Source organism: Eschscholzia californica, unplaced genomic scaffold, assembly GCF_041429995.1.
Source record: "Eschscholzia californica isolate CP2 unplaced genomic scaffold, dmEscCali1.0.p SCAF_2, whole genome shotgun sequence".
Classification (NCBI taxonomy): domain Eukaryota; kingdom Viridiplantae; phylum Streptophyta; class Magnoliopsida; order Ranunculales; family Papaveraceae; genus Eschscholzia; species Eschscholzia californica.
The window spans coordinates 15,733,876-15,761,275 of NW_028238309.1; the positions used below are offsets into that span (position 1 = coordinate 15,733,876).

The 27,400-nt window shown below is 37.4% G+C and overlaps 3 protein-coding genes across 3 annotated transcripts; all 3 read left to right on the forward strand.

Annotated features, from left to right (window-relative positions):
* The first annotated feature begins 2,336 nt into the window (after positions 1–2,336).
* Positions 2,337–6,489, forward strand: LOC147556502 (D-3-phosphoglycerate dehydrogenase 1, chloroplastic-like). Its single transcript, XM_086664504.1, has 5 exons — positions 2,337–3,065; positions 4,104–4,480; positions 4,894–5,004; positions 5,115–5,210; positions 5,436–6,489. Exons 1-5 carry the CDS (start codon positions 2,429–2,431, stop codon positions 6,105–6,107), a joined length of 1,893 nt encoding a protein of 630 aa, XP_086520630.1. The 5' UTR covers positions 2,337–2,428; the 3' UTR covers positions 6,108–6,489.
* A 10,385-nt stretch (positions 6,490–16,874) lies between these two features.
* On the forward strand, positions 16,875–17,690 carry LOC147556503 (uncharacterized). The gene has a single exon (XM_086658650.1). The coding sequence runs from the start codon at positions 16,875–16,877 to the stop codon at positions 17,688–17,690; it is 816 nt and encodes a 271-aa protein (XP_086514776.1).
* A 3,478-nt stretch (positions 17,691–21,168) lies between these two features.
* LOC147556504 (mucin-like protein) lies at positions 21,169–24,741 on the forward strand. The gene is made up of 3 exons (XM_086664505.1): positions 21,169–21,761; positions 22,552–22,741; positions 24,201–24,741. Exons 1-3 carry the CDS (start codon positions 21,217–21,219, stop codon positions 24,390–24,392), a joined length of 927 nt encoding a protein of 308 aa, XP_086520631.1. The 5' UTR covers positions 21,169–21,216; the 3' UTR covers positions 24,393–24,741.
* Positions 24,742–27,400: the final 2,659 nt, after the last annotated feature.

Genomic DNA, 27,400 nt, shown 5'->3' on the forward strand with positions numbered 1-27,400 from the left:
AAAAGGTAAATCAAACTCATGATGATCCGGTACAACCGGCCCTCTAAAATAATGCTACTCCGTACAATTTCAATCATCTTGTCGTTACTCGAAACTAGCCCTTATTCCAGTCATGTTCTTTCGGAACCTCTAATCATTTTTCTTCTATTTAATATATTAGTTAATTAGCATTTTTATTTTACTCAAAGCACAAACCAAATCTCATTCCTTATATTATAATGATACTAATATCATTTAATCGTTCAGATTATTGTGAGTTAAAAGAGAAGTATAACTTTACTAACCTGGTTAAGCTTAAAAGATGTCTTCCTCAAGCTCAAAAGATGTTGTAATATAACCCTTCAATGACATAAGTGACAATTCCGTCACTACTCAATCTCTTGAATCAGATCATCTACAATTAATTGGGTTTGGGCTATCGCGAGTCCTTGAATTTTGGGAACTCTTGACTTTTCCAATTCAAATGTCGGCTTCCCGACAGAAGTTCATGATCCCAGGTCACGTATGTGTGTGGATATACGTGTGGGAGACTTTGATTTCACTTTCCAAATACTATAAATTATTAATTTCAAATGTTTTAAATTTGATATTATTTTAAAGAGAGAAATTTAAAAAGATAAACAAAAAATAAGAGAAAGAATAAAAAGAAGATTTAAAATAAATGAAACAAATCAGATTTAAAAAATAAATAAAAAGAAAAGAAAATGAAGTGGATCCCTTTTCTTTAGGTGACCCGCCTAAATGTGACTTTTGGGACCCCCCCCCCCCCCCCCCCCCCCCCCAGTCATATTGGGATTAGGAGCCCATCTCGTTCGGACTCTCAAATAGAAGCTCGAGGGGAAAGGAGTCCAGTCTCAGAGCTCTCTGGTTGAAGCACCCAGCAGTTGGGTTGAAACTCCGAAAGTTGAATTTATTTTTTATTTTTTTTGTTGCAAATATGTTTTAGGGTTCAGTCACTAGTGGTAATTAAGTAATAGTCTATTTCAATTTTAGAAGGTGGGGATGGGGGACTTCGGATTCTCGAAAACCACTAAATTGAATAAATTTGTAACAACTCCTAACGCATGGATCCCCGAATAGCTCCAATAAAAATAAAAATTAACTGGTTAGTTGCTAATCCTCTAGTTTTAGGAGAGCCAACAAAGTTTAACATAATAAAGAATCTTTCATCTTACTTCATCTCCTTACGAAAAATAAGTATTTACGTTTGTTTTAATAGGATAGATTTCACTACTTTCAACAAAAAAAAAGAGACACGTAACAACAATAGCAAATAGTTGTTTGACATTATGGATAGAACATCTTTACGTGTATTGCTTTAGTAATTCACTTTTGTTATCACTTGATTATGTAAGTTAATCTCTAATTTAAAACTTTTTGAAAATTTGACGACATAATATCAATTATAGTTACAACTTTTGGCCTTATCTATCGTAAGTTGTATCCGCATTTTCCTTCTCAAAATAGAGATATATAACAAAACCATCAATTCATTACGACAATGTTAAGTAACCCACGGTGATATTTCAATAAAGAAAACCATATTGATAACTAGCTTTGGGAATTTATCAGACACCATTTTATCAAATATCTATGGGGTACAGAGTTTCCACTTTTTACGTCGAGATTCAAAGGCATCAAAAAGTTTAGATAATTTTTCTAGTATAGATATTTATGATTTAATCATCATCTTAACGAAAATATTCATCTTTGATTCTGCCACCGAGACAACTCGAATGTTTCTATGATAGATCATCGGATGGTCGTTTGAATTTTTTTTTCCATACAATAGTCTCATTCTAAGTGGCTTATATAACTATGCAGAATACAATACATAACTATGCAGAGTAGTAGAGTACATAATCTTAAATTGTTGGATACATCTCCTTCACATAGCTAGAGAGCTACTTTGAAAGAGTTTTGTGCAATATCAATCTTCTCATTTCAGTCACATTCACTTCGAGTTCGATAGGTAGATAGTTGAAGATTAATTGCGTAGTTATCTTTATTTCTACTACATCCAACTATCCAAGTGACTTCTATTTAGTGGGCTTCCTTTCATGTGGTCATCTTTATATATAAGGTTAATGTTTATGCTTTTCAAAGCGTGGGGCTTTCCACTAGGAAGAAGACCACCATTCATTAAAATAAACATTTTCTTCCTACTTTTTAGCCGCTAAGATTTATATACTCTTGTGTGGTAGTAGGGCTAATAGAATCTACGACACGAATTTTATAAGTAAAATCGGTTTTTTTACTATTTACCCAAAAAAAAACAACTTTTTCTGTGCACAAATTGCACTTATAAAGACTGATTTTGTTCCACGAAACTCTCTGCTCCAAGTCTCTCGCATTCTCTGTCTTTTCTCTTCTTTCTTTCTCTCTCTAAATTCTTGTCTGAATTTCTCTCTCTAGAAGAATATCTTTAATGGCGTTAGCTTCATCTAAAATAATTGTTACTCCTAGAATTTCTTCATCTAATTCATCAGTTTCAGATCGATCTTATTCTTCTTCTTCTTTAATACCTATTTTCAAATCATCTTCAACAACAATTTCATTGAAATCTTCTTCTTCTTCTTCTCGGATTAGATCTCCATGTCTCGTCGTTAAAAATGCGATTCAAACAATAGAATCTCGAGATATTTCAGTTTCTAAAGGAGAAAAATCTGAACTAACTTCTTCAGATTCAAAACCTACTATACTTGTTTCTGAAAAACTTGGTGAAGCTGGATTACAACTTTTACGAAGCTTTGGTAATATTGATTGTTCATATAATCTTTCTCCTGAAGAACTTTGTTCGAAGATTTCGCTTTGTGATGCTTTGATTGTTAGAAGTGGTACGAAAGTTACTAGAGAAGTTTTTGAAGCGGCGAAAGGTCGTTTGAAGGTTGTTGGAAGAGCTGGAGTTGGAATAGATAATGTTGATCTTCAAGCTGCTACTGAATTCGGTTGTCTTGTTGTTAATGCTCCTACAGCTAATACTATTGCCGCTGCTGAACATGGAATTGCTCTTCTTTCTTCAATGGCTCGAAATGTAGCTCAATCTGATGCTTCAATGAAATCTGGTAAACTTTTGGAAATTATAACTTAGATCTGTTTTCTTGAAGGAATTCGTTTCAATTTTGTTTATAATCTTGATTTGTTTAATTTTTTCCGTTTATATTCTAACAAAAGTATTTGATTAAATTGATTTTAAAAAGGTATTAGAGTTCATGAAGTTTGATTTATGTTATTCATGCCCTAAATCTAAAAGATCTGTTAAAACAAGTTAGTATTTGTTTTCTTCTTCTCCTATTTACCTTATTCATGGAGATTTTTTGCAGAATTTGTTTGTATACAGTTTCCTGTGCCCTAAAAATTGTGAGAATGGTTGGTCCCCTCCTAGCATTTGATTTTGTTGGGTGAGAAATCTAAAACAATAGAAATAGGAATTTATGATATCTATGGAAGGTAATTTATATAAGTTTAAATTAGGGTCATTTTGGAAGTTCTTCCTTTTTAGATCTGCAACTTATTATATATAACAAATTTGATCTTGTCATGTGCAAAATTCACCTACCAAAGAAATCTGTGATTTGAAAAAAATTACACGTTTCAGGAACTACTACTTAAATACTACTTCAGATTCATATAATCTTTTTAAATAGCTCAATTTGGAATCTCTTAATATCAGATCAGTCAATCAAAATGCAACTAGGTTCTGATCTCGTATATTTTTCTATTCATTGCACGTTGCCGTCAAGTAAGAAACACATGTTTACAAGTTCTTCAGCGGATCCACAATATAAATGTTGATCATGCTAGATCAACCAAAGTTTTGAAGCCTATATGTGGCTTGATTTCTTGTTCTGGATCTAAACTCAGAGAACTTATTAAAGTTTCAAACTTTATCTAACTCGATCTAAATTGGAAGTAATTTATTTCATCGGCTATTAATGTTTATACTTTTTTAATAGTTGTTGTGGAAAATTTAGATTTCCAGAAGTTTCTTGATAAAGTTATCTTATCTTTGTGTTGTTGGACTCGAATTGATACTTTTATAACATGTTTGAATTGTTTACTTGAGGCAGAATAACATAAAAATTGTTTGATACATTTTATAGGGAAATGGGAAAGAAACAAATACGTCGGTGTTTCACTGGTTGGGAAGACACTGGCTGTTATGGGGTTTGGGAAAGTTGGATCCGAAGTTGCTAGACGTGCAAAAGGTTTAGGGATGCACGTTATTGCTCACGATCCATATGCACCTGCTGATAGAGCTCGTGCTGTGGGTGTGGAGTTGGTCTCTTTTGACAAGGCCATCTCAACAGCAGATTTTGTCTCTCTCCATATGCCACTTACTCCTACTACTTCAAAGGTCTTCAATGACGAAAATTTTGCAAAGATGAAGAAGGGAGTTCGAATTGTTAATGTGGCAAGAGGTGGAGTTATAGACGAAGATGCTCTTGTCAGGGCACTTGATAGTGGAATCGTCGCTCAGGTATTGTTTGGTATTTAGATTCTCTGAGTGTTTCTTTGTCTAAAACTGACTTGCCTAAGTTGGATTTTTCTGAATTCAAGTGGACATATCTCAATTTCACTTGTTTTTATTAGGGGAAAATAGTAATTTCAGTTTGCTTCAAAGTATGGGTTCTAACTCAAGACTTATTTTACGGGCGACTAAGATGGATTCAAAATCAGATCTCGGTTTAGACATTCTAGATTCCCTAACAATGTCATAGCTATAGAAAGACCAAATGAAACATAATTTGAAGGCAATCTGAATTCGTTCTTTTTGGCTACTCTTTGGGTTCCATTAAATAGCAAAAATCATAACCACAATTGGTTTCGTACTAGTGGAACCGCTTCTTTTGCTATGCAATAATAAGGATAGATGTTTATGATTGTGAACAGGCTGCTCTTGATGTGTTCACGGTGGAACCCCCACCCCAAGATAGCAAGTTAGTGCAACATGAAAATGTAACAGTCACACCTCACCTTGGTGCTAGCACGAAAGAAGCTCAGGTTTGTATACCTGTCAATTTTTACATGATCATAACTCGAGAATCTCCATATAGTTTTTTTTCCTGAGTCTGACTCTTAATTCCTGTTACCATCGAACATAAATTTTCCAGGAAGGCGTTGCAATCGAAATTGCCGAGGCTGTGGTTGGAGCACTTAACGGGGAGCTTTCTGCAACCGCTGTGAATGCTCCCATGGTTCCTCCCGAGGTAAGACGAAGATGTGACTTTGCCGTGTCATCTAATTATATGGCAACTTGTATGGTTCCAGTGGTCATATCGTTAAGATGACATTTACACATAAGCATGTGATATGGTTAGATAGGATCGGCCTTTTAACACTACTCTTTATTATCTTACACTACCGGAGGTGTATGAATTTATTATCGACTCTTGTTCTGCTATTCTGACACAAGAAGTATTCGTAATTTGCAGGTTCTATCAGAACTTGCCCCATACGTCGTTTTGGCAGAGAAGCTAGGAAGGCTGGCAGTACAATTAGTAGCTGGAGGAAGTGGTATTAAGTCTGTCAAAGTGGTTTACAAATCAGCTAGAGACCCAGATGATTTAGACACCAGACTTCTCCGAGCCATGATCACTAAAGGTATAATCGAACCAATCTCAACCACTTTCGTCAACCTTGTCAATGCTGATTTCATAGCGAAAGAAAAGGGTCTCCGGATTAGCGAAGAAAGAGTAATGGTCGACTCACCACCCGAGTTTCCAGTTGACACAATTCAAGTCCGAATCTCAAATGTTGAATCCAAATTTGCTAGCGCTAATTTGGAAAATGGTGAGATAACCATCGAGGGAAAAGTAAAAGGAGGAAAGCCACACTTGACTTGTGTTGGATCATTCAGTGTCGACGTAAGTCTAGAAGGAAACCTAATTTTGTGTAGGCAAGTGGATCAACCTGGTATGATTGGACAAGTTGGAAGTATTCTTGGTGAACAAAATGTTAATGTGAATTTCATGAGTGTTGGTAGAGTTGGTGCAAGGAAACAAGCTATTATGGCAATTGGAGTAGACGAAGAACCCGATAAGGATACTCTTAAGCGTATTGGAGAGGTTCAAGCTGTCGAAGAATTCGTCTTCCTCGATCTATGATCATTCTAATTCTCGTTTCATGAAATCCGGGTAATTTCAATACTCTTTCTGCTTGATGGTTAAGTAATTTAGACATATTACTACTACTACTACTACAACTACTACTGCTGCTACTACTAAAGATCGCCGCCCTGCTATGGAAATAAGGTTTTATATAAGGCCAGGGGAAATTTGCATTTGTTCTGAATTTATATAGTAGGTGGTGGCATTGCCTCGTTCGTGTTTGCGTCTGTTCACGGCCTTTTGTTTTTCGTTGTTGTCGTTGTTGGGTTTGTAAAATGTAAAACCCTAATCATCTTGATATTATAGGCTTTCTATTATAAGCCTTTTCGTTATTTTTCGAGTATTATGATCTATTGAAAAGAAATGTTGTATTTGAAAATGTTATCTCATTATGTTTCATTCAGCATTTGGATTTTATGTTCTGTTGTTGCACCTCTCTCTCTCTCTCTCTCTCTCTCTCTCTCTCTCTACACACACACACAATAGAAGATGGTTAAGAAGAAACAAAATTCTTGAACAAGAAGTACTGTTTTTGCATTGAGTTCATCAAAGAAGTAATACAGAAGATCAACACAATTAACAAAACAACCTAAAGAAAAAACAAAATTACAGTTCTTCAATGGACTAGAGGCAGCAAAATCTGATAAATCTTCAAGAAAGACAAAGACTAGATCCTTTAAAGGCACAGGAAAATATAAGCACAATCCAGTTTAATTTGCATTCTTATATCTGATTAGATTTGATGAACTGATATCCTCCATAGATCAATCTTCTTCATGATTAATATGTTCAAAAAATTTCATCACGAAGAAACAGATAATAAAGAAGTGAGGGTAGACTTTAAAAGAAAGAACGATTATGTCGCGAAATAGATCTTGATGCTGAAGAATCAAATGATTGTGCGTAATTAAGATCACACCAAAGACCAAGACAAAATGTGGTAAGAATTGCCTCATATCCGATGTCTGATAAGGTGTACTTGGAATTGAATCTTGATGGCCTTTATGATCAATAATAATATCAATCTCACCACCACCATAAACAGAGTAATTGAAAAGAGACCCAATTCCATGAACACTAATTACTCCATTATTATAAAGATCAGGATGAGTTATTTCAGAGTTGTCAAGTGTGTAATTTGATACTGAGTTGTTTGTGACAAGAATTGTATTGTTTGGAAGAAGGGTTGGGATTCTTGAACCAATTTTGAATGATTGGAGGAGAGAGAAAGTGAGTTTCTGTTGAATTACATGGTAAGCAAAAACTGATGAATTCCATTGAAGAGATGTGATATTAGTGAGAGCATTATCAGTTGGAATGAAGATAGTTGCAGTGAGAGGGAATGTTCTTGAATTATTAGTTTCAGATAGAATTTCTGCCCATTTTCTGAAATCTTTCTTGCTGGATATTACATTCATGATGGTTTCAAGGTTTTCTTCAGATGGGTTTTTGATGGGTTTGAAAGAAATTGGAGGATGGGTAGGTGATGAATTTGATGATTCAGAGTTGATTTTGGTGAAAGTGGAGATGAATAGGAGGAAGAAGATAAAAAGGTAATGGGGTTTGGTATTGGCCATTGATGAATGCAGACAAAGCTCTGAGAATTGTAGAGAGAGAAAGAGAAAACGAGATAGTTTCTTGCTTTCTTGATTTAGTTTCAGAAGATGAGAAATTCTAGAGAGAGAGAAAGAGGACAGGGAGGGAATAGTTGGGATGGAAACAGAGCAATGGTGAGATTGAGTTAACTCTGTAGTCAGAGTATATATAGTAGATAGAGAGGCTGATGGATGCAACTAACTATAACTAACTTTTTCTGTTATTATTTTAACTGAAATGAGATGAATGAATTCTAGAGAGAGAGAGAGAGAACACAGCAGAGATTTGGTACAGGTGATTTGGATGGGAAAAATGGACCTCAACTCTAACCTAGTCGGATCAAACTAAAGAATTTTTTTTTTCTTCCTCACTAGACTTGTTGGAATAGATTTGGTTTAAGTTTGACTTGAACATTTAAGATTATGTTTGGCGCACGAGAAGGAAATGGTGATTGGTACACGAAAATGAAGAAGAAATTGAGATCCTAGCAAATTAAGATTTTTTCTAGAGGGGAAATCCCAAACTCAGAGGGTTGGATGGGATTAGATTCTCCTAAAGGGGAAACCCCAAATTGAGATCCTATCAAATTAGACAGTTCCACAAACTATTGTGATTACTAATCAAATTAGGGATTGTTATTTAGATAATCATATTCATTTCTCACGAGCCAAACATAGTCTAGGAGTTATCACATTTAGTTATGTGAAGGGATGGTGGTTACTTTTTTACGTGGGAGAGAAGGCCTTACTCCTTTAGATAGTTTTTTAGAAGTGTCAGGGGCACAACCAGTTTTACCATATGATGACGTCAAAATTTGTCCTTCCGCTGTCATTCAGGATGCGAGACTGTTTCGTTTAATCTCGAACTTTCTCCTCGCGAACTGGGGGGTGAAAACTTAAAAGAACTCGAAAATCTTTTCGATTGAGCAGTTAGGCGTTCTTGCAGTAAAAGTAATGAATATTGAGTGATCTGAATTTAGGAGATTAGACCTTTGATTGATACCGTAGTTGTAATTGTTTGTATTCATCGTGCTTTGTTCAAGGCGACTTCATTATCTTTTATAGACTTGTTTAGCCGATTGTGTTGAGTGACTCAGATGAGGCGGTTTAGATCCACCATATTGTATTGAAGCAAGTCATGTGATGCGAGCTCCCAAACTAAGACTATTCGGCCTTGATATGGAAGAACAGTGACGACGAATGAGACGATAAGATTGCTGATTCCGTGATTAGGGTGGACAAAGATTTTGATGAAGGCTATACTTTTTATGTTCATCAGCGTCATTCTGATGTTCCTGATTACCCTTCCCCCCCCCCCCCCCCCCCCCCCCCAAAGAGGAACTCTAAAGCTTCTGGCGGTTCTGAGGACCTTTTTGTTTTTTTTCCCTTTTTTTATGTGTCCTTGTACTTCCCCTTGCTTATCGAATGAACTATTTTTCTTTTCAACTTGTTCCTAGATATAAAAACACGAGGAAAACTTCTTATCTTGTTAGCATAATCCTTGGCTTACTAATTTTGTTTTCCTAACTTACTACATCCGGAACGAATGTGTTTTTTCTGTAAAACAAAAGCTTAGCCAGATGTATTCTTACTAATGCTTGTAACCTAAATTACTAACTTCCGAGATGATTGCCGATTTTCTGCAAAACAAAACCTTAGTCAAACCTGTGTACCAGTTCGTAGTGTTTTTTGTGTTGTTTGGCATTGGCGTGGCCAGAGCTGTTTGTGAGGTTCGGGCCCCCCCTTTGATTTGAGGTTAGACTAGGGTTCCCTCTTGATTTTAATTTGAGGTTAGACTAGGGCTCCCCCTTGATTTTTTAATTCGAGGTTAGAGTAGGGATCCCCCTTGACCCCTGGTCGTTGCTTTCGCTATCAGGGTTGGTTCGCTTGCTTGAGTAAAGCTAGTTTTGACTAGGACTTCCTCCTTCACGCCTGGTCTTAGCTTGGGCTATCAGGGATGGTTGCTGGCTTGAGAACAACTAGTTTCGACTAGGACTTCTCCTTGATCCCTGGTCGTAGCTTGGGCTATCAGGGCTGGTCGATGGCTTGAGAACAACTAGTTTCAGCAAAGACTTTTCCTTGACCCTTTGTTGTAGCTTGAGCTGGTCGCTGGAGACTTCTCCTTGACCCCTGGTCGTAGCTTGGGCTATCAGGGTTGGTCACTGGTTTGAGCACAACTAGTTTCGACTAGGACTTCTTCTTGACAATACTTGTTTTTAAAAGTATTCTTGATTTATAGTTATTGTAGCTCGAACGCTATGTTACAGGCGACACTTTTATTATAAAAGAAACTAAGATGACATAGTTGTAAAGTCATCATCGTACCTGGACGAGTTTATTATTCATGCATGTTTGCTGTGGTGTCCTCGTATTGAGATTCATTTTCCAGAGCTTCCACAGGTTTCCACAGGTTTGAGCTATTCTCTTTTACAGTTTCAGATTGAAACTAAGTAGCATTCCGGGCTACTTCCTGATTTTCCCTGACTGTTCATACCAGGTTTGTTCCTGGGGTTTGGAATTTCATCATCAAGTGGTTTATGCAGAGGACGACCCTTGATTCCTCTTTGGAAGTTTCTTCCTACGATGACGTTATAAGCGTTGAGCTTTTCAACTATGGTGAAATTCACCATGATCACCCTGTTCGCTGTCCCGTCTCCGATCGCCATGGGCAACGATATGATCCAATCGATCAAGACCTGGTTATCCCCAAAACCCGTCAGATAAGATTTGTAAGATTTTAAGTATTAAGAGCTTATCCCGAGTTTCCGAAAACATGCCCTGCTCATGACTTCGGCCGAGGTCCCTGTATCGACCAGGATCCGGCCAACGTTCTAACTGGCTATTACTATTGCTATCACCAAAGGGTCAATGTGCGATGTAATTACTCCTATTAGGTCTTGATTTGTATAGATTAAAGGTGAAGTTTCTGCTGCAGGCTTAGTAAACAGGGTTGGCGACGCTTTTGTCTCGTTGACGTATCTGCGTCGAGCGCCCTTTTTGTCTTTGCTAAGGGCCAGACCCCCAACAATAGTGTTGATGTTACCTATCACTTCCGTGTTTTCTTCGGATTCTCTTTCCTTCTCGGGCTTCTTGGTCGAGGTGGAGTGGGTGTTCGTGTCGAGCCCAAACCCAACTCGTTATTTCCCGGAGGGATTCTTTACTTTGTATTTAGGGGACTGGTATTCATGCTTGACGTATTTTTCGAGCTGTCCCTATCTCACGAGTTCTTATATCAAATTCTTGAGGCGTCGACAACTCTCAGTTTTGTGGCCTTACCCTCCGTGGAAGGCACACCCCGCTGTCATGTCCCTGGGTCCAAAGTCTTCCTTGTCATCGTTGGGATTGGGCAGCTCTACCTTGTCTTTTTTTTTACAAGGATCTGTAAAATCTCCTCCCTTTTCCGAGTTACGGGGGGGGGGGGGGGGGGGGGGGGGGGGGGGGGGGGGGGGGGGGGGGGGGGGGGGGGGGTATAGGAAGCGTACATGGACCTCCCACGTCTGCTTCGATCCCGTTCCTTGAAAGGTCTGGTTTCTTCTCGTTCCTTCTTTTTAGGTAAGTCATTCTCATAAGATTTTTTGGCGACTCCTTCATCTTTCTGCAGTTATTCTCTCATCTTATGATGCGCTGGACTTTCTCTATAAATTCCCCGTGGTTACATGGCTTATCGTTTGAGATTTCGCATACGTCCCGACTTATGCCTTTTTAGGGATATATGAGCGAGCTTATGATCGAGGTCGAGGACTTGCACCATAAGGTTTCAGTATCTTCGCCAATAGTGAGCGAGGGATTCTCCCTTCCCTGGACGACATTAAACATGTCTTCAGTTGTTTTTTTCACCAAGTAGCTTCCTCGGAAGGCCGCGCAGAAGGCATGTGCCAATTCGTCAAAGGAGTGTATGGATCCTGCTTCTAGGGCTTGATACCATGCCTGCGCTGGTCCCTTTAGGACTGTGTATTGATCCTGCTTCGAGGCCTCAAGTATTTCAACACTCAGTGGCGGGAGACTTAACGTTGCCTTCGCCGAAGCCTCTTTTTCTCCGTAGAGTCTGGTCAGCTCTGCCACTTGGTGCAGGAGTACATAAGCCATGATTGGGCCGTGACTTCTGACTTACCTCCTATGGGTTCCGAGATATATGGTCGATGCGGGTCCAACATTCTCGCTTGGTCTAGCTCTCTTTCCTTGTGTAGTTGTCTGAGAGCCTCCGTTCAATCCGTATCCCGTCGTGCCGTAAAGGCGCTGCTGGTGTGGAGATGAGTTTATGGGAGAGATTCTTTACTTTTTCCATCTTTGCCCCCGCCACTCGTTCTTTCCGAACTGAATCCACATCCTCCTTAGCTTTGCGAAGGTCTTCTCGAAGGCTCTGTGTTTCCTCGTCTCTACGGAGCTCTGCTTTGAGCCATTCCACTTCGACCATCAATTCCTCCAGAGGGGCACGCCGAGTCTCGTGCTTGTTGGGAGTATATTCTTGTGAAGACATTACTACTAAAATTAATAAAGTGATTCTGAAAAGGTAGGGATTCTGGTTACCAAATTGATGATATTGCTAGAGTTCAACCTTCCTTCTAGAGCTAATTGCTGATGTCGAAAAATGTCACCTCCGGTTATCAGTCAAGAAATAGAGACCTTGATGCTGGATCATCTGATTGAATGGAATTCTGGGTGGATGAACGATACTGCTTCCTCTAATTTTCCCTCTTTACTCTTATAAACCTGGGGGGAAAACCTGCAAAGAGTTCGGAAGCCTCTCTTACGCTCAAGACAATGAGATTTTCCTTTGCAGTTAAAGTATTGAGTATTGAGTGATCCTTGTGGAACGTGATGACCTTACCTTAGTGAAGGTGATGAGGTGACCTTTTATAGGCTGCTTAGGAGTCCACCATCCTTTGTGCAGGGGTTTGACACCCCTCTTAAGCCTATGAAGTCGTGAGATCGAGTCCCGGTGGAAGTAGTTTGCCACCATCCTTTGTGCAGGGGTCGGGCTTTAGGCCTCTTTCATGTTGTCGGGCTTTAGGCCTATTTCATTATGGTTTAAATTAGGCGGTTATTGTGCTCATCACGTCTTCATGATGTATCAATGCCTTGTAACGACTAACGTAGATCGTAGTCGATTTCTCAAAGAAAGAAAAATAGGCTGCTTAGGACCGATTGTGACAGACGGTGTGGATGAAGCGGTTTTGATCAGCTATTCAGGATTGAGACTACTCTTCAGTAGTTAGGGTTTCCTTTTGAGTTCATCTCGTATATAGGATAATTATAAGTTCCTCTGTTCAAGGATACTTCATAGATATCATGTCGAGTTGATAGATCTTGTAGGAGATGTTTCCTCCTTTTGAGACTGTTGAAGCCCAAGTTAATTAAACACTTAGGATCGTAATCGACTGAGATCTTTAAGAAGATTCAGGATTAAGTGGGTAATCGTGTGACGCGCTCCTGACGTCCATTGACCCCCCATACTTCTTGCGAATCCAAAGGCAGAACTGGTTGTGTTTTAGGCGAAACAGGACTGGAGCTCCTTAGATGATTTGACCGACCTCCTAGTTTGGGCTTAGGTGGCAGATCTCTCTTTGATTGCCTTCAGACGGGTTGACCCGTTGGGCTTCCCGTCTATTCCTGAGCTTGACGTCAGTCAACGGTTGACCATTTTATGTATCATCAACCGTAGTAGGGATCGTTTGTATTCATCATGCCTTTTTCAAGGCGAGCTTAATACCTTTTATAGACTTGTTTAGGTGACTGTGTTGAGTGGCCCAGATGAGGCGGTTGAGATCCACCGTATTGTATTGAAATCACTCTTTTGTAGTCTTGAGATATTAAGTTTTCTCTTTAGGAACATCCCCCATATTTCATAAATGTTAAGTTTTCTTATTTAAGGATATACCGTATTTAGGATAGATCGAACCTACGATCGTGTAGATTCTATGAGGAAAGTTTCCTTCCTGGTCGTTGAACTCTTGTGTCCCAAGTTATTTGAATACTTAAGATCCTCGCCGTTTGAGATCTTAGATAGGATTCTAGATTAAGTAGGTAAAGCATTACGCACGCTTCCTCCCCCATGTTTTGGGATTGAAGTATAAGACCCACTTATGCGGACCCTCTTTATTTTCTCTGAAACCTCAGGGCAGACCTAATTATGTTTGAGCCAGAGTAGGGCTTAGGTTCCTAAGACAATTGTACCGACCCCCCAATAATGGGCTTGAGTAGTAGAGCGATTTTAAATTCAACCTCCATGTTGACTTGACACGGGTTGACCCGTTGGGCTTTTGGTATTTTCTTGATTATGAACCGTAGTCATCTGATGCCCATTTTTTGGATCATCAAAGTTGTTTAGGTTAAATCCCTTTTCGAGCTTTGATCAAGGATCTTTGACTTTAGATAAACTCTTCTTCTTCTTCTTCTTCTTCAGATCAAGATCTATAGGTTTTTGTTGCAAGATCTTTGAAGAGACATAAAGTAGGGAGAGAAAGAAAAACTATTAAAGAAGAGAATGCCAACAACTCTTGTTGGAGTGGTAAGAAGTCTAGTCTTCCACCTTAGAGGTCAAGTGTTCGAGGCACATTGACAATTGAAAAAGGTGGCCAATATATGGACAACCAATTATTTTATGTGGACAATTATTTTTTGGCCCAGTACAAGTCAACTATGCTTCGCCTTGTTGACTTCGATTTATTAGAGGGACAACTCTATAAGGCCTTTAATATTAAAAACTAATTAATTTGAGGACCTCAAAAGGATAGTAAATTAAAATACTAGAAAACTGTCATTGTTCATCTTCACCGGAGAACTACTATTTAACGACAAAGTGCAATTATTCTTCTTCTTTAACCAATAGAGGACCAACTAATCCAATTGAAATTAATTTAAATAAACACAACAGGTATCTCACAAGTCACAACACTGCCCTAAAATTGATTCATAATCAAATCCATCAAATGATAATCCATTAAGACTTCCACAGATCTTCATGTCAGTCTCTGTAAAGCTTCATGGCGAATTGAAGCATCTCTTTTACAATCACCTAAGTTTAGATTCAAGTGAATAAGGTGGGTTTTCCCATCTCCAATCCTCTCTCAAGGTCTCTCTCTCTAAAAATCCCCAAACCCTCTCTCTCTCTCTATACAATCTATACAAAAAAAAACCTTTCTACATTAAAATAAAATTCTTCATACCAGATGAAGGTAAAATTATCTTCATCACTATTTTCTACTTCTTTAGTTCATTTTATTCTGATGTTCTTAGTTCTCAATTTTTCTCCTTTCAATTTAACAATGGTTTTCTCATTTCTAGTTTCATATAACAAACTTCACCCGGTATCTCCCCATCCTAACTTTGTTCTTTAACACATACAAATAGTGATTAATAGAGTAATTACTAAATCAATGATCATTTTCTTAGGTTGTGAATATTGATCACCACAACCACCAACACAAAGACTTGGAATTGAAACTGAATTTGTGAACCTTGTTTGATAATTAATTCAGGTTGAATTTCATGTTTGTCGTCGTCAATTTCCCATGATTTATAGTTAGAAGTTCGGACGATGAATGACTGAAAGAAATCCAAATCAAAAGAAAAGCAAGCAAAGAAACTCCATTTGTGATGTAAAGAGGGAGACGAAGTGAATCAGAAGCTTTACTATTATGTCGATGATGTTGATTATTTTGGTTTAGCCATAATAGACAGTCTTTCCACAACTTCTCTCTCTACAAATTAGTTGTTGGTGATGAAGAATGCGCCTAAGGTTTATAGAATACTTAAAATAAAAAGTCTAAATTTTAGAGGACTTGAGTGGAATGTGTTAGAGTAATGTCCCCCTAAAGATTATTGTCCATATAAAATTTCTGATTTTATCTTTTGTCCATATAAAATTGTTGTTCACATAATATATTTGATTGTCTATATATTGGCTTCCTTGAAGAAACAAAATGAAGAAGAGAAGTAAGAGATGGAGGGAGGATGCTCGGGGGGTGCCTCTTGAGTCGTACGAGGTGCGCCTAGATACAGAGGTCCTAAGAGAAATTTTGGGATGCGCCTATAGACTTGGGTGGAAAAAATGCCTCAAAATAGGAAGTCGCTTTGAGGGAACAATGAAATATATCGAGGAACAAAGCTTTGGTGGAAAAACGTTTTGTTTTAATCTTTATGATGGAAAAAGTCGTTGGCGAACTGTCATCGCCCCGCAACCATTTGAAAAAAGAAATTCAAATAATCTTATTATTCCACTTCTAACCATCCACAACCATCACCTCTAACCGCCACCACCATCACCACCACCACGTTTGGACACCATTATTCTCGCTCTCTCCTTCCTCTCTTTACTCCATCCCCTTATCTTTGTTTATTCTTTTTTTTTATATCTATCATCACTGTTCCGTAAAACCCTCATGTAGAGTTTCAGCTGAAAAATAAGATTTCCCACAAAAAATTTGAAATCCCCAAAAAATGTCTGTGTTTGTCCAAAGTCGCGACCTCGAAATGTTACGTGCTTCAATTTCAAGCAAGATTCAGTAAACTCCTTTACGTCCCCTACTTAATTTGCACAAGATGGACGAGTGAGTAATTTACACTAAATGATCACCATTAATATGGGTAAATTTGATAAGATTAGGCCCATTAGTGGTTTGAATCAAGCAATACGAGCTGCCCACAGACGATTCCTATGTTGGCTTCTAAACACTTCTGGCCTCTAGGGCTATTAGGTTGGTGTAGGATTGCATTTTACAATCTATTTGGGCGAAAGATGCATTTTGTTTAGTTTGGACGGGTTGGGTTAGGAGTAATGTGCACAAATTACACCACGACATTGAAGATGACAACTTTCTTACATACCAGTCGCTTATATAAGGGGTCAAAACGGTGAGTTCGTCACAAATTGATGGTTAAAACGAAATTATCCAATTTTGTTTAGCTAGTTTCTATTTTCACACAGTTTTTTTTAAGTTATAGTAGTTAGTTGCACCCCTCAGCGTCTCTATCTTTCTATATATACTCTGACTACACATTGAACTCAATCTCACCATTGCTCTGTTTTCATCCCAACTATTCTCTCCCTGTCATCTTTCTTCTCTCTCTAGAATTTCTCATCTTCTGAAAACAAAATCAAGAAAGCAAGAAACCATCTCGTTTTCTCTTTCTCTCTCTACAATTCTCAGAGCTTTGTCTGCGTTCATCAATGGCCAACACCAAACCCCATTACCTTTTTATCTTCTTCCTCCTATTCATCTCCGCTTTCACCAAAATCAACTCTGAATCATCAAATTCATCACCTACCCATCCTCCAATTTCTTTCAAACCCATCAAAAACCCATCTCAAGAAAACCTTGAAACCATCATGAATGCAATATCCAGCAAGAAAGATTTCAGAAAATGGGCAGAAATCCTATCTGAAACTAATAATTCAAGAACATTCCCTCTCACTGCAACTATCTTCATTCCAACTGATAATGCTCTCACTAATATCACATCTCTTCAATGGAATTCATCAGTTTTTGCTTACCATGTAATTCAACAGAAACTCACTTTCTCTCTCCTCCAATCATTCAAAATTGGTTCAAGAATCCCAACCCTTCTCCCAAACAATACAATTCTTGTCACAAACAACTCAGTATCAAATTACACACTTGACAACTCTGAAATAACTCATCCTGATCTTTATAATAATGGAGTAATTAGTGTTCATGGAATTGGGTCTCTTTTCAATTACTCTGTTTATGGTGGTGGTGAGATTGATATTATTATTGATCATAAAGGCCATCAAGATTCAATTCCAAGTACACCGTATCAGACATCAGATATGAAGAAAATTTTGCCACCTCTTGTATTGGTCTGTGGCCTGATCTTAGTTTTGAATATTGATTGGATTGTTCAGCATCAAGAGATACTTCGCCTCATGATCAGTCTTTTTTGGCAACTCTGTCGTATGTACGTTATTATCTTGGTTATTATCTACCATTATAATGTGGGGAGACGTGAGCTATGGGGGGTATGAGTTCATCAAATCTCATCAGACATAAGAAAGTGAATTAAACTGGGTTGAGCTTATCTTTTTGCTGTGCCTTTGAAGGATATAGCTAGTTTGGGGGTTTCAAGAGTTCATATTGAATTTCTAAGTGTTTTTGTTTTGGGTTTCTGAATCTTTCTTTGATTAGTCTTTGCCTTTCTTGAAGAGTTCTTAGTGTTTGCTATAACTAGTGGATCGAAGAACTGTAATTTTGTTTTTTTTCTTTAGGTTGTTAGTTGTTGATCTTTTTCTTGAGGTTTGTTAGTTGTGTTGATCTTCTGTACTAGTTCTTTGATGAACCCAATGCAATTACAATATACTCTTGTTTAAAAATTTTGTTTCTTTTATTGTAGAGAGAGATAGATATGCAACAAAAGAACATAAAATCCATATGCTGAATGAAACATAATGAGATAACATTTTCAAATGCAAAATTTCTTTTTAATAGAAAGCCTATAATATCAAGATAATTGTAAGTGGCGTGGCTAATATTTTGGGGACCGATGCGATATTTTGATCGGAGCCCTTAACAAAATGAAATGAAAAAGGAAAACTCGAAAGACATGATATTTAAATTACGAAACAGTTTGACCATAATATCTATAACGACATCATACAAAAAAGTATTATGCAAGAATTTATGCATAAATGTATTATTTGTATAACTAATTTATTTTTAAAAATTTGAAATATTATAAAGCAATTATGTATCAAAAGTACAATTCCTTGCTAGAATGCTACAATAGACAATAACAATAACGTAATTGAATAAACTACGAATTTCGAGAAGCATTGGCATAACTAAATAGATATGTGATTCATTGAGACATAAAAATAAAAAAAGATATTTTTTGCATGAATACTTACAAAGAAATAAAGATAGAAATATATATTTCAAAACTAAAATAATAAATCTATAAGTTATTGAGAAAAATTTGTGTTTACAATAATTATTTGTTTAAACTCTTCTACGGATTGACAGTGTTTCTCAACACCAACCAAAATTGTATAAATTTAAGATTTATTAAGTGGGTTTAAACCCAAATTTCATGAGAGAGTTGATCTTGATATGTGCAATAGACACCCCATGATTGTTTTAAAAGAGATGTCTATACATTGTGGGATTAATAGTTTTGATATCGAAAAGCTGCCATAAGAATATACTAATTACTATGTTAATTTAGAACAAAGGACCTCACCCAAACAACCCTAAGAATATACTAATTACTAAGTTAATCTAGAACAAAGGACCTGACCCAAACAGCATGGGGTGCCCAAAGATAAAATTTGAGACAAAATTAAATAATAAAGATAAAATGTGAGACAAATTTAAATAATTAGTGTGCGTAGAGATATTTGAACAGAGGGACGTTAGGTGCCTCAACACACCTCCCTGCCACATTGACAACACTTGCAACTTGTTTTAGTCTTACATTTTTTTGCTATATAATGTTTTCTACATTTAATGAACGCAATAACAACAACAAGGAAAAACAAAAGCCCGTGAACACATACAAACACGATTTTTAGTAATAGTATTCAGGGATCCGACATGTGTTGCTCAGGTCAATCAATTGACTTCTTTGACTTGTCAAGTCTAAACAATTAAAGGGGTATATCATACTTAAGGCAGAGCAAGAGGCGTTGCTCTACGAGTCTGTCCTCGATCTTCTTAGGGGTAAAGCATATGCTTTGTCAGCAAGCTTTCTCAAGGCAGAATACTTTTCTTTAGTCTCTCAAACCCAAAAACCTTTTAGCAGATCTTCTTTTGACGTTGTTGCGGCTCTGTTGCTTGTAAGGCCAATTTTTTTCAACAGAATCGAGTGTCTAGCAATCTACATGTTAGCTTCTCTGTAGAGCAGATCTCTATATCTATAATCCAACACATCAAATTATATACTTGTCAATCAGGGATCTGCCTCGGGATAGATATTGTATATTTGTGCTTAATGTTCTTGTTGGGTCCATCACATCTTCCTGATGCAGCAGTTACTTCACTAAACAGGCACCTCGGAAGGCGGGGATCATTTTCTTATAAATTCTCTAGGTTGTTTCATTTTCGTTCTTTCTTTCTTTTCTTTTTTCTTTTTTTAAATTTTCCTCGTATATGCCCCATGGAGTTTGGTTCTTTTCCATGGTTCTCATTGGAGCTGCCCTCTATGACTATTATTGGATGAATACTTATGACCCTTTCTTGAACTAGTGAAGAAACCTATGCTATTGGTGCGCTTTACACGAACTTTTCGTGGACAAGCTAGGGTTTCTTTAATGCAGTTTTCCTTATTCATGGGCAAGCTAGGGTTCATTGTTGGCTCCGTCAGGGATGAAGACGAATACTTCAAGAGTTAGAGAAAGGGAGAATCAGATGTTTAGAGAGTAGATCTAGGGTTTTTGTTAGATAAACATACGGAAAAAGAGAGAATTGTGCAGCGATATACATAGAAAAATACATAGGTGAAGATACTTACCAACATTTGGGAAGAAGATGGTGGTGGTGGTCATCCGACAAAATTTATCTACGCCTTCGTAAAAATCTTGTTTTTGTGATGTGCCGCTAACCGTGTCTGTCCTTGGTGATGATCCAAAAAATTGTCATCAGCTGACTACAGTCAATAAGTCAAGTAAAGGCCAAAAATCAAACGGGTCAATCCGTATCAAGCCAACAAGGAGGTTGAATCTAAAAAGGGTCTCCCACTCAAGCCCAAAATAGAGGGGTCAGTATGATTGTCCTAGGTGCCTAAGCTCTGTTCTGACTCAAATAAAATTTGGTCTGCCCTGGGTTTCACAGAAGATCAGGGGGTCCGCGCAGGTGGGGTCGATAACTAAATCACGAAACATGGGAGGTAGAAGCGTGCCTAATGCTTTACCGACTTAATCTCGAATTCTATCTAAGATCTCAGTCGGCGAGGATCTTAAGTATTCAATAACTTGAAATACAAGATTCCAGCGGGGAGGAGACTTTCCCCATAGAATCTACGCGATTGAAAATTCGGTCTATCCTAACTACGGTATCTCCTTGACTAAGAAAACTTAACATCTATCAAGTATACATAATGTTCCCAAAGAAGAATCCTAATATCTTGAGACTACGAAATAATAGTTTCAATATAATATGGTGGATTTCAATCGCCTCATCTTAGCCACTCAACACAGTTGGCTAAACAATTCTATAAAAAGTAATGAACTCGTCTTGAAAAGGGCACGATAAATCTTTTGTATCCCAACTACCGTATCAATCAAAGGTCCAATCTCTTAAACTAGGACCACCCAGGGTTTGGGGAACTCCTAGGTTGTGGGAATGGTAGAAGATATTAGGTATTTTGTTAATCATCTTGACCAATATTCCCTTGGTTGTGAGTGTGAGTGAAATTTGACTTGGTCAAGGTAAATTGACTAAGTCAACCAGAATTTGCGTGTATATAAAATTTCCCTAGTGTAAAACCCATCTTTATATTCCTAGGTCGAATTTGTTCCTTGCAACAGAAAACCTCTCTTTTGTTAGACCCACAAAAAAATGCAGAATCTAAATCGCCTCATAAAAAGTTCTCTACAATTTCATAATCTCTCATCTAAAATTACAAAAACCCTTTTCAGCAATACCCAATTAAGGTCTAAATCCACAAAAAGAAACGGAGATGAAGATTGGAATGATGCTTGGGAAACAGCATGGTTACCTGAAGATCTTTCAGCAAAGAACAGAGCTCCATGGGAAACTGATGTTCATTTTTCATCTGCAGAGACAAGTGTAGTTTTACCATCAGATGTTGATCCTGAAACAAAAGCATTTGTTGAAGATATGACTGATAATTGGAATGAAAGAAGAAAAAGAACCCCCCCACAAGTTAATAATAATCAATTACAAAAACAACAAGAACATAAAGAAAAAAGAGAGGGTAATCTTTATAGTGTGGAGAGTATGAAGAAGGATTATAGGTTGAAGAAACAAAGGATTCATGCTGGGTTGTGGATGAAAGAGATTGAAAAGCAAGAAGAAGCTAAGCTTGGTGGTGGTATTGGTGGTGGTGAGGATATTGAAAGATTGCTTGATAGCTGTTCTGAGTATGTCCTCTCTCTCTCTCTAGATATATCACTCTCACTCTCTCTCTCTCTCTATATGTACATATACCACTGTGTTTGTTTTCTAATTTTAGGATGTTTGTACTTCTTTTGATTATTATACCTCAATTGGGTTTGTATATTAGGGTTTGAAATCAAACTAAAAACTGTGTGGGTAGTTGATTTTGTTTTTACCTGAAGCAATCTGTGGATCACCATTTTGGGTGTTTTCAGTTGAATTGCGTTTTCTCATGTAGAAAACAATCTTTGATGTGGGAGCTCATAGTTCATCTAAGAATAGGTTATATCATGGGACTTTCCCTAGTTGATTAGCTTAATAGGATGGTTATTGGATTGTAGATAGTGGTTGAACCCATGAGCATTTACATCGATGCGATGTGTCAGATGCCGTGAGTGGAAGCAGGTGGGTACTAGGTATGCATCCAAGCGTTACACACAAAGACGTTAACCTAGATTTGCTATTTGTCATTATATGACGATTATGTGCAACTTTACCCAATGACTCTACGAAATCACACATTGTAGTAATCCTACTCAATGAATTGACTGGAGTATCTGACAAAATTATTCGAGTTTCTTACACCATTATCCTGAAATTTGACACAACAAAAGAATTGCTATAAAAGAGAAAAGTAGTCTCATAGGTAATCTTATTGTTCGAGTTTTAAACTCTTCTGATTAATATCTGAAATTTTCTTGTGTGGAAACTTAATAGTTGCGTTAAGATGACTGACTACCTTCTCTATTTCATTAACTTGCACACCTAATGCAGGATTTTTGACTCTACACCTGATGACCTAAATGATCCTAAAACCGCAAGCACATCTGAGTTCAAAACCAAACCAGATGGCTGGGAAACAACATCCAAAGCTCAAGATGGGAACATCTGGGAGGTATCTCAAAGAGAGGAGGATATCCTTCTTCAAGAATTTGAACGTCGAATTGCATTCAGTAAATTCCAGGTATGCTACTTGTATCTATTCTATTATGTGTTCATTTATGTCCATGAAGGCAAACTTATGACGAATCACTCCAGACTATGTACTGATTTTTTTGCTTTACTGGAAAACTATTCAATCAAGTAGTAGACAGTTGAGAGAGCATGTAGGAACACCTATCTAAAAGACGAGTAACTTTATCTATTAGTTTGAAAAAAACTCATCGCGTTTGGGATTTTCCCATTCTGACCACATCTCAGGAATTTATTATATTATGTATGCTACAGGATAAACCTCTGGCCGTTCGACATGTCAAGCAAACAATTTATTCCAAAATTGACGGGTTTAAGTGATTGACCCTATCGTAAGCACATTGAATATAACATTGGAGTTGTCTTCCGAGGGTTTGTTTCGAAGAGCGTAGGTTAAGCTACACTTGTAGTCTCTGAATATAAAGAGTGTTTGGTGTATTTACTAAGTACCTGTCCTTTTGAACACTGATATATCCAATTTATGATGAAATTCATAGTAGTGAGCTTGACAAGTATGTACTGAAGTACCAGTCCTTTTTGCCTGACCAACCTTGGTACTATTGACGTAAGATAATGTGAGAAGAAATTAATGTGTTCGATTCATGGTTTAAGCTAACGACCATATCCTATTCAGTGGCAATATAACGTGGGTAACTGCCCACAATGTATAAACAAGTGATCTTCATTCGCTGCCTCTTTCTTACATAGACTGCACTTGTTAGGTCTCTTCAATCCTCCTTCCTTTGTAGCTATGGCAAAAAGGTTACAGCGAAGATCCTTCAGAGGGGTCGGGGAGCACCAAGCCTCCTGCCAGAATTCCGTTGCCTCTCGATTTATAACTCTAGACAGTGATTTTTTTCGAATTTTTCCTACTAGTTATAGATAGATACCTCTCCACATTGACCACCCGTATGCTTCCATAGGCCTCTTAGTTCCTATACATCCTTCTTCAGTACCCTACTTTTCTACAATAATCTTTCTCCGAAGGGCTGGCTTCTATACCTCAAATCTCCAAAGCCATTATAATAGTAGAGCTTCATTAGTTGCCCATAAGTTCTTGACTCCTAGTCCGTCTTCCTCCAAGGGTTTACAAACTTGCTCCCAAGCTACCCAATGAATACATTTTTCCTCCATATTGTTATCCCAAAGGGAGTTTCTGATTTTTTGCTTTAAGTATCTTCGATATGGAGGCTGAGATTGTAAAGAGAAACATGAAGTAAATATCTTTATTTGAATTTAGAAAGTACACCTTTTCCTCTGGCAGATCTCCTAGATCCATACTGATGTCATCGTCAATAGAGATCACAAAAACGGATTCTTAACGACCTTCGGGGCAAAAGTCTCAAATCTAAAACCTTCAACTATTTTCATTCTGAATGTTAGTAGTTGATAATTACAGTTACGTTAAATTTTCTTTTTGTTTCTGACAAGATACAAATTGTACCTTGCAGATTGCGAGCTTTATAAAGTCTCATATATTTAGTCGAAGACGGCCAATTGATGGGTGGAAATACATGATAGAAATATTGGGACCTAATGCTAAAAAAGGGAAAGGTAGTGTTCCAAGATTACCCAGTCTATCTGATTCATCTACTCAACCATTCAAGGAGGAAAAGATTACTACTCCTTACAAAAGGAGGTAAAATTCCATCTCTGTTACCTCCCCTTCTAACCATGAACTTTACTCTCATCACTGCATCAATCAAAACCTAAAAGGAGAATCAAAATATTACTTCTTTTCGTAGAAGAAATTCATAGTTACTCTTTTGTACTATGGTTTTATATTTAATCTTTTTTCGAGTAAGCTTCTTATTCGAGAACGGATCTGCCTTCAACCTCTTGTATTGTGAGTAGGAAAGTTCTCTATTGAAATTTTTGCCATCTCTGAGACCAATGTTTAAGTAATGTTGAAACAGTTGTGTGAAGGTCAATTGATGTTACGGTTATAATGGAAGTGTAGCTTTTTTAACATTTTTCTTGCTTCGTTGTTATTAGTGTTTTCTCTTCATAATTTTTTCTAGTTGATCTAACTGTTATATGGGTATAAAGAAAAATTAACTATCCTTATTATTTGTTGGTTTTCTTGCTTTTGGCTTTGACAAATTTAATATGTTTCTATAATTGCACACCATGTTTGAAAAAACAGACGAGACGTACGCCTCGAAGCGCGTCTTGACTCTTTTGAGGCGAGGCAGTCTCAAGGCGCCTCGAGGCGTACATATTTTAGGTCATGATGCCATTTCTGATTTTTTTTTGTTGTTGTTGAAAGAGTCATCTCTGATTAAACAAGTTTTAGTTGAGTTTGTGACTTGGTTAACTCTCGAATCCAGTAATATCGGCGGAACAAAACCCACCATGCCTTGCTTGCTGTAGCCATGAAAAAAGAAATGGGAGATTCGTCAAGAAGCGTTGGGCATGACATTTCCTGAACCAGCAGTCCTAGTGAGACTGAAACATCGAAGTCGAGCAAATGCGCAACTGTTTGTACTAAAACGGTACTAGAGCAAGTTTAGGTCTAACTATTCCCCCAACTCTTGGCCTCTGTTTTTTTGTTGTTGATAGGGGTACACTTCAGGATACAACATGAGTATTGAAGAAGCACACAATCTGCTATAACCGCAAATTGGGCTTTTGAAGGTGACGTATAGAGACCCTTAACCATAAACTACGACCTAAGAGCATCTCCAATGTAAAACTTTAAAAAAAATTCTATTTGGCTTATATGTTGAGTCTTAATTGAGGTTCTCTTTCTTATGTGGCTAACTTGAGTGTCTCTAATTCAAGTCCTTCTCCAATGCAACACTCTAAAAAACTCTAATAGATACACATGTCACACATACATTTAATAGGAAAAAGTAGTTGAGAAAGAAAGGCTTTCTATTGGTCCAAAAATTAAATTTGATGAATATGACACTTAAGACTCTCAAGAGAGATCTCAAAAATAGAGTTTCTAGTTGAGACATCTTAAAATTTAATGCTTCCACATCATCTTAAGATCTCAATTGAGTTTTGCATTGGAGAGATTTTTTCTAAAATAAAACTCTAAAGTCCTAGGTGGCACTTAAGATTTTAAGATTGAGTCTTGCATTGGAGATGCTCTAATACAAAGACCAACCCTTAAGGGCCTTAACCATAAACTATTAAGAAGCCTTCAAAACTACTTTTACCTTTGGGTTATTTCGTGATTGAGTCCCTAAATTATGACCAACTTTCACTGTGACACCCTAATAGGAAGTGGTGATCTGTCAATAAAAAAAAGTTCTTTCCGTGGTTTTTTCTACTTCGACTAAAAAGTTAATTTTGTTATAGGATGGTGCGGACCAGCCTTCTAGACTGCTAGTGATACTGTCCGCTTTGACACACATGGGCCTCACGGTTTTAAAAGATCTCACTAGGGAAGGTGTTTAACCTCTTAAGAAGAGCACCACGCTCCGTCTCACCACCAGTGTGATCATTTAATTTATAAATCTTGATGTATCTTTGTATTATCTCTTCATGATGTATCAACATCTTATAGTGGTGACTCTTGTGATCCATTTCCAATTTTTTTTTGAGGGATTGGGCAAAACGCTCAATCACTTTCTCAAAATAAGGGCCCGTTTCATTGCAGAGGAGAAGTGGGAAGCAGGTCCGACGTGTCAGAAGGGAGTGGGGATGTTATTTTAGGCTTCATTTTTCACGAAATTACAAAAGTGCCCCTCACACAATCCCGTACTCAATCACGTTCTTTTATTTCAAGCGTGACACATGTCCTTTCTCTCCCTTATCTCTTCTCAATTTTAACTTTTTCACGCCCTCCTTTTCATTGAATTTCTCTCTCCTTATTTCTCTCTCACAGATTCTTTCTCTAACTATTTTATCTCGGGAGTTTGCTGTTTGGACCCCTTTCATATAATTGACTTGCAGTTTGGACTCCCTTTTCCCAGAGTTGCATTTTGGACTCCCTTTTAACGGAATCATACAAGAATATTCCGTCTAAAGTTATACTTTAAACAATTCCCAGTTTACCCTTATATAATTATATTGCACTTTAGACCCCCTAGTTCGTTTAACTCATCTTCTTCTTCTATCTTTAATTCATCTTCTTCTTCACAAACCCTAATCCAAGAAACACGGCTAATGAGATAATGGTCTTTCACTATTTGATGTTTACTACATTCGTCTAAGCAACGACGAAACAAATATGAGATTCTTTTGTGCTTATCAAAAACTTGGGTATATATGGAATCAGACACTCAAGAACAAATTTTTGTAAGAAAAAATCAAGAAAAGACTCATATGCAAAAAAAGTTGCTTCCACCACACAAATCTAATAGTGAAAAATAATGTAGTCTTGTAAGGCAGTGATTTGGTAAAATTCAATCAATCCATCTCGGTTTATTCCATACAATCTTGGTTAGTCAGTTTGTGTGAAACACTCATCTCATCTCTAGAGAGAGAAACTAGAGAAAGAGAGAAGGAGGTTGGTCATCCTATTCTAATTCCCACCAGCACCACCACCCAAAGTCGAAGCACTCAGCCGCCGAAGATTCCTCTTTGACCTACAACAATAAGACAGCTCTCTTATAATTGGAATCAATTTTATTCATGGTACTTCTTGTGCCAATAATTAATAGTGGATTGAGATTGCAAATTCGGATGATTTGAAAAC